Here is a 12,989-nt window from a genome sequence, read left to right as displayed (position 1 = left end):
AGCCATAATTAATAGTTTTTGATGAATCCATGTGAGACCAATATAAGTGGAGTATCCACTTAAAAAAACCCGAGTTTCATTGCAAAGGTTTGCGCGCAGAGGTTTTAAGTTTGCACTTGATGATAAGTTCTCTCGTTGAAACATTGCATGTATTGATCATAATCATACAATCCTTCTCTTTTAATTATTTGTAACTAAATACATTGTAAGGGTCACTGTAGTGTAATAAAATAACTGATGTATTATATTTGTGCATCACATTTTGTTGAATTTGAATATACTGTCAATATTTTAAAATACATTCGTGTAATTTATTCTACTTTATTCAGGATAATTTATTTAATATTGAGATTTAGAGTCTCGAATCTCGATTATTATTAAAAAATTATTCTAATTATTTTAAAACTGAAATGAGGAGTCCGATGAGTACGAACATCAACCTATAAATGGCTAAATCTTTGTATTAGTTAGAGATTTTTATTTGAATTAACCTCCTGTATAAGTTTCTTGCATATAGTTTTTTACGGTCGATCTTTTCCAGAAGAAAAAAACTGGAAAAAGAGAAGGGAATCTGTTAATTTCACGGCGGAGAGCCTCTGTGTTTTCAATGGCTCCACCTTGTTAATGGATATGAGGAAACATCATCTCTGGTAATTAGTTGTTGATGGGAACATATCTTGTAACGTTACTGTAATAATGTTACGTGTGAATCTAATGTACCAAGTACCACAAGTCTGGAACTGAGAGCTGTTTGGTACAGTTTTATGTGTTTAGACTTAAGTCCCAACAACCCCACTCCATGTAGTGTTTGCATGTGCGCCAATATTTTCGAGTTGAGATAAACGGAAAGACTCAGCTAATTGGTTGCCGTTTCATTCATAATAGTAGTAGTTTGGTTTTACCAAAGAATCTAATACTTATAGTTCAATAAACAGCAGGCACGTAAGGTTCTAGTTTCATGTTATTTAGGATATATCATCAACAATTTCAGCGCCACACAATACATTATTGTCTCCCGGGAAACGCGATTAAAAAACAATAATTATGTACGTTTAGTTTACTTCAAATTAGGATGAGCTGCTAATACACCAATAAATCATCATATGAACACCTCACAAGTTTAGTAATTAGAATGAAAAAGTGTTGAGTAACCAGCTCATCTAAAATTTTAAGGTGCTAGAGGAAAATCCCAATAAGATCATATATTTAACACTCCCGCTCACTCGAAAGCCCATTTATGGGTCGAAGAGTAGAACACCGGCGCCAGCCTAAACTCTGATACCATGTTGAATAACCAGTTCATCTAAAACCTTAAGGTGCTAGAGGAAGACCCCAGTAGAATCATATATTTAGGTGTTTATATATTTCTAAAGCTATTTAGCTAGCTAGGCCAATGGTGGTGGGGATAAAATGTACTAGTACAGTAAACAGGACCATCCATAAATAAATGGGGTTATAAATATTAATATATGGGCGCCAGTGATTTATGAAAAGCGTCTATTTTTCACTGAACTGTATAAGCTAAAACCACATATATGAATCTTTATCGTTAAATGTTGCCCCAACTTACTCGTACTCAATATATATATATATATATAACAAACTCTCATAGCTCCATTTCATTATCCTCTCTATATAATCATCCCCCCCCCCTCACTTATTTCTCTCTGACAAGCTTCTCATCATGGTACAATCAAAGAAGTTCAGAGGTGTTCGCCAGCGCCACTGGGGCTCCTGGGTTGCTGAGATTCGCCATCCTTTATTGTAACCTACTTATATATATATATATATATATATTTACTTGCACACATCATCCCTTTTTTATTGTCTTTTAATTCACTATCACAATCACTTTAAAATGTCCCCTAATTGTTTACTCCAGCATATACGTGAACTATTCTACATAAAAATGATTTATTAGTTGTATCGCTTGTCTGATATATAAAAAAATGTGTACAGGAAGAGGAGGGTGTGGCTAGGGACGTTTGAAACGGCGGAAGAGGCGGCGAGAGCATACGACGAAGCTGCTGTGTTAATGAGTGGCCGGAATGCTAAAACAAACTTTCCAGTCCCGCCACCTCAAACACCGCAGCAAACCGATGAGAAAATTAAAGACAATATTAACTCCGAAAATAATAATCAATCGGTACCATCTACATCATCGCTTTCTGCTATATTAAGCGCGAAGCTCCGAAAATGTTGCAAGTCTCCATCTCCATCACTAACGTGTTTAAGGCTGGACACGGAATATTCTCACATTGGAGTGTGGCAAAAGCGAGCCGGGCCACGTTCGGTTTCTAACTGGGTCATGACAGTTGACCTAGGAAACAACAACATTAATAATAACGGAAGTTCACACGAACAAAATGTTGTGGCTGTTGAACAAGCCGGAGCTGCACCGATCCCGATCACAACCGGGAGCACCGGTAGCGGTAATTTGGATGAAGAGGAAAGGATTGCACTTCAAATGATCGAAGAACTTCTCAACAGAAATTGATCCATTCCCTTCTGCTTTTTTACTGGTCCATCGCTCCAGTAAAATCATAGTATAAGTTTATTATGGTGATTCGGAGCTTCACGAATACAAGTCGTCAGCTACGTACGTGTGCATGGTGTACGTCTTGATGGTTTATTTACTGCAAAAAAAGTGTGAACTTCTGGTTTTTGTTAATTATTAGTATTATGTAAAGATGTAAGAAAAGATAAGTACAGCAGCTACTGGGGTATTTTCATAAATAAAGTGAATGTAGGTTTTGTTACTATCAACACTTCAAATTTATGAATGTTTGAAATTTTTGTGTTTAATACTGTGTCTATCTAAGACTTTATGCTACAAAAATGACTTTTATGGAGTTTTGCGCACGTATGTGTGTCGCATTGACTTTACAACAGGCTATATTCCACGACACGACGTTCCAAATTGTATTATAAAATATATTATTCAAAATTAGCAGGTAGGGATGAGCAGGAAAACTTAATTATTGATTTAATTATGTCTGTCTTTCAGTTTATTATGACAGTTTGCTGTCTGTCTTAATTGAAATGTGATTATCTCAAAATTAGGATCCGAAGATCTAATCTCGGACCTGACACATTTTAAGAAATGACTAAGACAAGTGTTTTAATTTTGTTTAGCTACTAATGTTGACTACTCGCATCAAATCATTAATCCTCTTCAAATAATATTAAGATGAGATGTCAATTGTAATTAAGTTGAAGGTTTTGAAGAGATAGGAGCCATGCAGGTTTTTACAAAAAAATGGACGTCTCAAATTGATAGTTCATATAACATAATACAATTGAGACAAAAAATATAAAATCAAGTTATGGATATATTGACTGATTATTATCCGACAAAACTAAAGTATAATCATTGAAACGTTGATATACGAGTACTAAACGCACGTCTACCCCCGAGTATAAAGGTTGTTAATGATGTTTACGTTGAATAAGACCCCTTAATTTATATTCCTTCGGTCTCACCAGATTGTTTACATTATTTTTTGGCACAATTTTCAATACTCGTTTAAAGTATATTTTCATAAAATATTTTTTTTTAAAAAAATTCTGAAAAAAATTTTCATGTTTAAACTCTTATTAAAAAAAAATTAAAAAAAAAATATGAAACTATACTTTATTGAAGTCTCGAAATATGTGCAAACAGTGTATGTAAACTATCCAGCGGGACGGAGAGAGTATCAATTTATTCACTACAGTCGCTACACCTGCGCGCATCAATTTCTTTTTAACGTGTTATATTAATACTCCCTTATCGTTTTTAACAAAGTGTCCGACACGAATTTTAAGATAAATAAAATGTATAATTTTATAAAAAAATATTAAAAAAAAATCTTTTTCTGAATAAAAAATTTAAATTTTCTATTTGTATTCAGAAAAAAAAAATTAAAAAAAATATAAAACTATGTTTTATATTCATCTTAAAATACGTGCCGGACAAAACGACAACAATTGGCTGAGACCGAGCAGAAGTAATTTATAAATACCTTCAACATTAATGTTTGTAGCTCTTACGAGAGAGGTAGATACAAACTGACAAAATACTTGCGGTAGATACTTTGATTTCAAGTTTATAATTAAACACAAACATAAAATGTATTACTATCGAAACGAAAATTAATTTAGCAATTGAGCCTTTATTTCCTTGCGAGATATTAAAAATTCGACTTGCATGCATAATTAAAGAGGAACGAAAGGTAATGTTGTTAGTTTTGTAGTTTGTGGGATTACAATTTACAATCATGCATGTGATTCTTGGACAGTGAGTCCGTCATAACAAATTACAAGTTAAAATTAATCTTTTTAACCGTATAAAATGAAGAATGTGTATTTAAATCTGCAGAAATGATATATTACGGTGGAGTTAGGTGATTACAAAGCGGCTAGCATTTGATGAAGACATAATTAGGCTAGGGAAGTAGCTAGGCATCTCTTTCTTTCACAAGTCCAAATCGTTTGAAGTTCCCTTCAGATTATACATCTTTAATTTTGCATTATTTTATGAATAGAAAGGTGTTGTTTATGTGCCCACCACTTCATCAACTGTTTAACACTAGTTAATACAGCCTCTCCAATTTCGAACGTGTTAGTTACACGTTATATTTTGTCTTCCAGACTTTAAAATAGAAAAACAAGACTATTTAATTTTTCATCTCTGTGTTGAGTATGCTATGGTTAATCAGCTGGAGAGGTTAATACAATCCGTGTTCATCTTCCGATATTTTGACAGCCATGTAAAAGAGGTTACGAATTTTGAGTCAGGCTCCTTCAAAAGTGAATTATTATGTGTCTTGGGATGATAAATGATTTGAATTTCGAAAAAAAATAATTTTTTTCTTCTACAAAATGGATCTCTAATAAATGATTTATACCGTGAATTATATGTGATTAATACTTGTAACTAATCGTGTGTAAATAATAGAGTGCGAATATAAAATAGTACACAAAGAAAGGATAAAAATATTGACATTTCCGAATTCAACAAAGAACTATCACCTAAAAACTATTTCGCCTCTAATCGAATGTGTATGTCGATAGTCTCTCACGATAAAACGAGAAAACGGTGTTTGAGGGAGAGGACGCCTGTATCAAATGATCAAAACCCTAAATCTTGTAATAATATTATACAGGCGTAGGGAAAATGTTTGCACTACTCCTCGTATTAAATTAACCGTGTTAATTAAAATATATTTAAATTAATTAATATCCGCAACTAAATCAAATTATAAAATGTCAAATCAATTCATAATTCGTCCTTGATTAGAAGACCCAATTTTCTAATACATCCAGGACCACATGTTGCACACGCGGAAAGTTTGAAAACTTCGCAAGTCTCGGATTTGCCCCGAAATTCCACAATTTGCACCTTTTGCACACACGTAGTAGATAGAGCAACACCTTACTAACATATTTAGATATTACTCAAGTTTTGTGTTATATAAAGTAATGAAAACCTATTTTTCATTTCAATATGAAATATAACTTTCACACAAACATTTTTCATTCTTAAGCGATGATATTTAGCTAATCATATCCCATTCATCTCTAAATCATTTTAAGTGATTCAAAGTGCCTCGAAAAACTCACACAGGAGCACGCATTACAAGCGTCACTCGTTGCGCACACGCAACCTTCATCACTCAAGTACGGCTCAAAAATAACTTGACAATGTAGGTATAAGACCCACATTTTCCAACATCCATCACTCATTATTACACACTAGACAGATAGAGAGTTTGACTTTGTGATAGTTTATTCGACCAGATATAGTGTATGATAGGTAGAGAATGTCCATTCAAACATCGCTCGAATAAGTGTACCGACATTACTGTTAGACTATAGACATGTTTTTTTTGAACTGTTCGACTGTTTATGTAAACGATGATATATTTATTACTATATATTTTCTGATTTGTTCAGCTCTCATGAGTATGTCTATTTTGGCCATTAAAAAGATCGTCCTGATTTTGCATGAGTTTCTAAATAATTGTGTCTCGCAATTCTCCTTTGAAACGATCTAACTTATCTCTCATATAGGTGATGTTTATCTTATAGAGTAAGTCGTGTTTACCCAACTGATTTTCATGTGTCCGCACTTGAACTGCATGTATTCACCAAAGATCATTAAAAGGTCGAAAGTTTAATCTCGTACCTTACGGGTCTCATTGTTTCCTCATCAAAGGAACATGCCAAGGGTTACCCATATAGTGATTTGGTCATCATGATTTAGTTGTCCTCTTGAATCAAGTTCTTGAATTCCGGTTAGTAATAGTTGGGTGACTAACATTATGCCATTAAAGTAATAGGCTTCAGGCTCATCGCTCTCGATAATATATCAACCACTTCTCTTAACAGCCCTTTGGTTAGCAGATCCACGATATTATCCTTTGATGGTATATAGTAAATAGTGATAATTTCGGTTGAGATTAATTGTCTAAGAAAACTATGTCGTCATCGTATATGATGGGATTTTTTATTATATATTGTGCTATGTGCTCTACTAAGAGCCGAATGACTATTGCAGTGTATCCATATTACAGTTACAAGCTTTGGTCATTTTGAAATATTCTCTAAAAATTGGCATAGATATTCAGCCTCTTGACGTATTTATATAGTACCACAAACTCAGCTTCCATCATGAAATGAGTTATCACCGTTTTCTTGGAGAATATCCATGATATTGTCTCTCCAGTTAGTATAAGCATTTAGTTACTCGTAAATTTTAGGGGGTCTTGCTAGATATCCAGTTCACATCAATATATCTCTTCAATACTGCTGGATACCTACCATAATGACACCCATAGTCTCGAGTTCCTCCCAAGTACCTTGATACCCTTATGATCACTTTCCAGTGATCAACTTCCAGATTGCCCGTAAATCTATTCAACTTGCTAATAAAGTATGCAATTTTTGGTCATGTACAATTTATTAGGTACATCAGACTTTGTTAGATAATGAATCACACACAGAAGGGGGGGTGAATGTGTGTTTGTGTTTTTCTGCTTTTCTTGAAGTATTTTTGGTAATGAACAAAGTAAATTAAATCTTGTAGTGAAATGTGTTAATACTGAAATTAAGCAACTAAGAACAGTGGATACATATCTTTCAAAACTCACTTAATTTTATATTAAAATTAAGAATGTTTTGCTTCAAAATTTCTATGCTCTTTGTTGATAAAGAGCTTAGCTTCTTCCTTGAGAGAATACAAGATTTTTCTTATCTCAATTGTTACTACTAACAAAGCATCCGGTGTTTACTTTATAGAACAGTAAATACTGGTTATTACACAGTATGCAACAACCTGTACTAAACCCTATTTTTAGATAATCAAATCTTTATATTTCTGACTTAGTGTATCTTGCTAATCTTGCACGCCTGTGACTTTACTTTGCCAGTTAATCTTGGCCTTGATCTTGTACTCTTCAAGCTGCTTTTGTAGACTTGTCAATCCAACTGATTAAATTGTTTGTTGATTGATAATCTTGGATATTGAACTAGTCTGCATTTTGTACTTTGAGTTTTACCTCGAGATCTCCAGTTTGGCATATAGAGAACTTGACATCTCGATAAGTATATTGGCTTATTAAGTTTTCTAATTACTCTACAGTTTTTTTGACTTATCAAGATCTCTGAGTTCTCTATAAGAGAATTTGGCTTGTCGAGATCTCTCATCTTCATGTCTTCACTTTGGCTTATCGATAACTCTGAGTTCTCTAATGACAAATAGACTTATCGATAACTCTGATTTCTTTAATGACAAATAGACTTATCGATAACTCTGAGTTCTCTAATGACAAATAGACTTATCGATAACTCTGAGTTCTCTAGTGAAGAAATGACTTGTCGATATCTCCATTCTTCATGTCTTCAAATTTGCTTGTCGATATCTCTGAGTTCTCTAGTAGCTTTCCTGACTTCTCGATAAGTCATTCTGGAGTTCTCGAATGACTTCTCTATAACACTTAATCTGTGACTTGTAGAGATCTTGACTTAGAATATTTTTCCCAAAACAGATTTATTCAACTCCAAGTTTCTTCATAATTTTTCTGAGGCATGATCTTCTTGATCTTCTTCCAGATAGAATTCTAAGGCTTAATATTGTTTACAGAAAAAGACTCCAGTTTGCCCTTACACATTTTTACAGACTTAAATGATACAATATAAAATGCAAACTTAGATTACAATATAACTTACTTAGGGTTGTTAATTTGACTTAGTCTTGTTATTGTACAGGCATGTCTTGCACAACAATCTCCCCCAATTTGTGAGAAGATTGCTTATCACAAATTCATTCCTGTTAACAAGACTAACCCCAAGCTTCAATGGAAAATAAGACTAATATATATAAATTGACACAATTACAACATTTATACATTAGGTGATTTCTTGAGTTTAAATAGTTACATGCATCAGACAAAGACTATTTTTGTTTCTGCTTCTTCTCTAATAAGGTCCTTTAGATATACAAGAATTTCAAGTTCATCTATGATTGGTGTCCATGTTAGAGCTTCCACAAGTTTGAGTCTGTCTGGCTTTGGATAACCATTGATAAGTGGCATTTTATACCACTTCATTACGTCTTAAAATGGCTTAAATTGGTGTCTTGAAATCAAGTATTTTGTGTATTTGATGCATTTTTCTAGTGTTTGTGCGTTTCAGGGTAATAGTTGTATTTCGGGGGAGTAATCATCAATTAGAAGCCTTGGCATGTGTCTAGCAGAAGAAAGGAGCAGATTACAGCGAAGAAACGGAGCAAAAATCAGACATTTTCCAGTAGGGGTCTGAGCGCCCGCCGCGCAGGAAGCTGAGTGCCCGCTCAGCTATGCTGAGCGGCCGCGCAGGGACGGGAAATTAAAATATTTATTTTAGACTTCTACTTCTGTTTGGCTTCCACCTTCTGTGTAATCTGAGTTTTATGGGACTTCTATATAAGTAGATTCAGAGACGTTTCACATGTGTTGAATCGTTGTATTAATCGAGGAGCGAAGGAGATAAGGAAGAAGACCGTTTTAGCACACCGCAACGAAGAGGAAGCATATTTTCTTGTGATTCTTTATTTCGTTGTAACGTTGGATGCTAGTTTTCTTTTCTTTGAACCTATTTACTCTTGTGACGTACTTTGGTTTAATATAATTAGTTTAGTTATTATTCTCTTGTGTTTATTCATCATGTTTTCATATGAACCCATGATGACGATAAGTGCTATCATGGGCTAATCGTGATCATGGGGTCGTAACGGATTTACTATGGAATTCTTTAGTTAGTTGTTTAATACCTTAGTGTATGATGATTGTATGATATCTAGTATTGGTTGTGCGTATTCGTCTTATGTGCGTCGCGAACATATAAGATAGGGTGTTAATCTCTTGTGAAGCGACGGTGGATCTCGAGATTTAGAACTTGCCATGCTAGCATAGGTTCATGTATGATGTTGCATGATTAATGGGTAACTCTAACCGTTTTACTCGCCCTGTGTAATCAAAAGGAATAACTTGTGCTTAAATCATTATGTTGTCAATTTCTATAGACATATAGGGACTCAACATAATTGATGCCTATTCAACTTCTATCTTAATTGTGGATGTTTGGTAGAATGGTATTAGTACAATGAAAGTTGGCTTTTATCAGTTTCGTGTTATTCGATTAATATCATCATTATTGCATGCTAAGGCTAATAACAATAACTATTGAAGGAAGTAGTAATGAAGTTGTGATCTCATGAGTGTTTTAATATTGTTAATTCGAAGTGTTAATTAAGTGGTTAAATTTAGTAGTTAATTGTAGTTCATAATTCGTTAATATTATTCCAAGTGTTATTGTCTTAACATTGAGAAGTAAACATACATTGGTGAGTGAGTTTAAGTGAACATAATTAGTCTAAGTCTCTGTGGGAACGAACTAGAAATTATTCTATATTACTTGCGAACACGTATACTTGCGTGAATATTAGCGCGTGTTTTCGCCCTAACAACCATCTAGCAAATCAATCCTAAATCTTGTGAATTTGTCAGCTTTAATATTTAGAAATTTTCCATCCTTAGAAATTCTGCTCATTCCTTTGGCCTTGAGTTCTTCTGATCTTTTAATGTATATTTCAATCTCCTCATTATACTTCCTTATCTTCTCCTCATATTCAGCCTTATTCCTTCCTCTCCTTTCCTCCCTTACTATCAACCATTCAGCTAAAACAGATCTCCATGCTCTTGTAGCAGTATCCTTATCTTTCAGCAAACTTATCACTCTTTTGATTTCTGTGGGAGAAAAGTTATCAATTAAACTGCACCCAAGAAATGTGAAGGACCCATCTTCATAGTAGATTCTTACTTCCCTCAATGTTACAACCCAAACTCTGACTATTTCCTCAGCTAGTTGTTGGAAATAGTCTTCATCTGAGATACACCAATTTAGAGGTAGAAAATCACTTTTCTTGTACCAGTTCCAGATGGCCCTTTCAGTAACTTATACTTTTTCAGTATGTTTAGCTTTCTTAGATTTCCTCCCAACAAACTTGTAGTTAACTTTGAGTGATGGCTTGATAGAAGGTAGGTTTGTGATTTTCTTAAGAAATATTTGGCTTGAGGTGATTGGTATTTTTAGAAAGGTATTAGCAGTTTGTTTGTATAGGAATTTGGGCTTAGAGGTTTGAGGTGGTTTGATATTTGAGTTTGTTGACACAGAGGGTTGAGCTTGGTTAATTTGGATTTTTAGGGTTTGTTGTGGTTCTGAGCCATCTTGCTTTTTCTTCCTTCTTCTCTCATCCCCTTTCTTCTTATCATCATCCTTCTTCTCTTCTTGCTTCTTATCCTTGCTACCAGTTGCTCTTGAAGATTGACTTGGATTTGAGCCAGAAGGTTTTTATTCATCATGTTTATGTTCATCATCCTTGTCATCTTTTAGATCGTAGTCTATTTTAGGCAATGTGGTGTTTACATTTTGAAGATATTTCCCCAAAATTTTGATCATTTCCTCATCTTCAGGCTTCTTGTGAATTTTGGACTTTAGATCAGTTTCAAGAGTCATAATTAATCTCAGATTATTTCTTACACAATTTAGGAACTGTGAAGTGTCTGCATTTTCTGGTTTGTGGACAGATGTAAGTAATCCCCCCTGCTTGGATGAAGATAGGCTTCTGGAAAAGCAGATATCTGAGCATTTTTTAGTTCCTTTAGCAGTTGAGTGTCTTCTGGAATTACTCTATGCACTTTGTCAATCATCACATCAAGCTCAGATGCTCTCATTTTCTAAATATTTGTGAGAGACACCTGGAGACATCTGTCCAGACCACAATCATTTACATTGGCTATGATTCTCTTTTCCAAAAAATGATTAACCTCCACAACTACCACTCTTATGAAGTTGATGTTATTGGCCAAGGCTTTCTTGTATGTGGCATAGTTGTTATGAAGAGACATCCTTAAAACTGACAGAAGTTCATTAAATTCATGATCTTGACAAGGTCCTTCTGCAGCTTTTTGGAGTCTTTCTTGACCAACATCCTTTGAGAGTTAAGCCTCAGCACCAGCATCTTGGGATTTTTGAATCCTAGCTTTTATCCCCCCCTTAGTCTTGGTGACAGGCATGATTGGGGGAGTTGGTAATTCTGGTCTCACAGACTCAGAAAGTGCAGGCAGTGGGATATTGAGCTTACCCATGATGGCTCCCAAAGCAACATAATTTTGCATTTGTAAGTGCTTGTGGGAGTCCACCAAGGCTTGAATGTCTGCCTGTTGACTCTGCACCAGTGTAGTAAGAGCATGCACGTTAGTTGTGAGTTGGTCATTAGAGGTTTGTAGAGTTGAAACTTGACCTTGGAGAGCTTGAATCTGTAGATTTATTGATGTAAAAACATGCAGAGATGTGGATGTAGATGTTGAAGAGCCAAAATTTGCTTCCACATCCTATTTGATAACATCCATAAGCAAAGCAGAAGGCTCATATCTAGTTTGGTAGAGCTGGTCCATCTTGATCTTTGTATCATTAGAATTGGTGATTTGTTGTTGGACCACTTCATGAAGAGCAATGAAAGATTGTCTCAGATTCTTGACATCTTTTTCCATAGAAGTCAGATCAAGCCTTGCCATTTGATCAGCAAAATGTTTAAACTTGGAGGTGACCTTGACTTGAGATGGTATGATCTCATCCATTTTCTCCTCCACCAGCTTCCTTATCTTTTCTTCATAACCTGTCATTTTTACTTGTAGAGCTTTACCAAAGAGGTGAAAAGCCTTGAGCTGAGCTTCGTAAACTTCTGTGACTGTATCATAAACATCCTGTGGAGTCCAGGCCTTGGCATTGCTTCCAAGAATAGTGACATATTCATCCCTAAACCTAGCCAAGACTTGATCTATCTCCAAAACAAAATCCTTGGATAGCCATGCATCTACATTTCCATCTTGTTCTGCATCATTTACAATTTTCTCCTTTTATTTTCAACTTCTTCATTGTATGTTAGCAGAATGGCTTGATAATACTGATTGCTCATATCAGAAGTAAGTAGATGCTGTGAGATGTTTGCTAATCCAGAAATTTGCTCAACAAGAAAATCATCCATAGATGTAGGTTGAGAGTCAGTTGATTGTAGCCATTATGAGAGGAGGTGTGGTTGTTGAGGTTGTGAGGTTGAGGGTTGGAGTGTAGGGTCGGAACCACCTGTGATAGGAGTCACAGTTTGACTCACAGATTTCTCTGTATTTATGACAGGTTGTTGCTCTTCGCTAGTTATGGGAACCTCCATTTTAATTGGAGGGGATTTGACTGTGCTACTATCAATTGCAACAGCCTCAAACCCCTGTGTGTCTTGCACCACACTGTCACTTGAATGTGCTATTCTTGCCTCCTCTATGATAGGATCATTGGCAATTGTACTCCCAGCTTCAATTGTCAAAGCAATTTCAGTCAGGGTTTTGAGGGGAGTTGTTCCTGGAACAGGAACCTCCAATTTAATTGAAGAGAATTTAGATAGCTCCCCTTCA

The 12,989-nt window shown here is 35.0% G+C and overlaps 1 protein-coding gene across 1 annotated transcript; it reads left to right on the top strand.

Moving 5' to 3' along the window:
- The first annotated feature begins 1,577 nt into the window (after positions 1 to 1,577).
- On the top strand, positions 1,578 to 2,805 carry LOC141684740 (ethylene-responsive transcription factor WIN1-like). The gene is made up of 2 exons (XM_074489842.1): positions 1,578 to 1,764; positions 1,960 to 2,805. The coding sequence occupies exons 1-2, from the start codon at positions 1,685 to 1,687 to the stop codon at positions 2,495 to 2,497; spliced, it is 618 nt and encodes a 205-aa protein (XP_074345943.1). The 5' UTR covers positions 1,578 to 1,684; the 3' UTR covers positions 2,498 to 2,805.
- Positions 2,806 to 12,989: the final 10,184 nt, after the last annotated feature.

Source organism: Apium graveolens, chromosome 9 (assembly GCF_009905375.1).
Source record: "Apium graveolens cultivar Ventura chromosome 9, ASM990537v1, whole genome shotgun sequence".
In the NCBI taxonomy this organism is placed as follows: Eukaryota; Viridiplantae; Streptophyta; class Magnoliopsida; order Apiales; family Apiaceae; genus Apium; species Apium graveolens.
The sequence above is the reverse complement of the archived record's forward strand: the minus strand, read 5'-3'. Positions and strand labels throughout refer to the sequence as shown.

Bases quoted from the DNA above. Each gene is read 5' to 3' on its own strand.
- LOC141684740 (XM_074489842.1), top strand. From the start codon at position 1,685: ATGGTACAATCAAAGAAGTTCAGAGGTGTTCGCCAGCGCCACTGGGGC. The intron at 1,765-1,959 runs GTAACCTACTTA...AAATGTGTACAG, and splicing joins GAGATTCGCCATCCTTTATT to GAAGAGGAGGGTGTGGCTAG.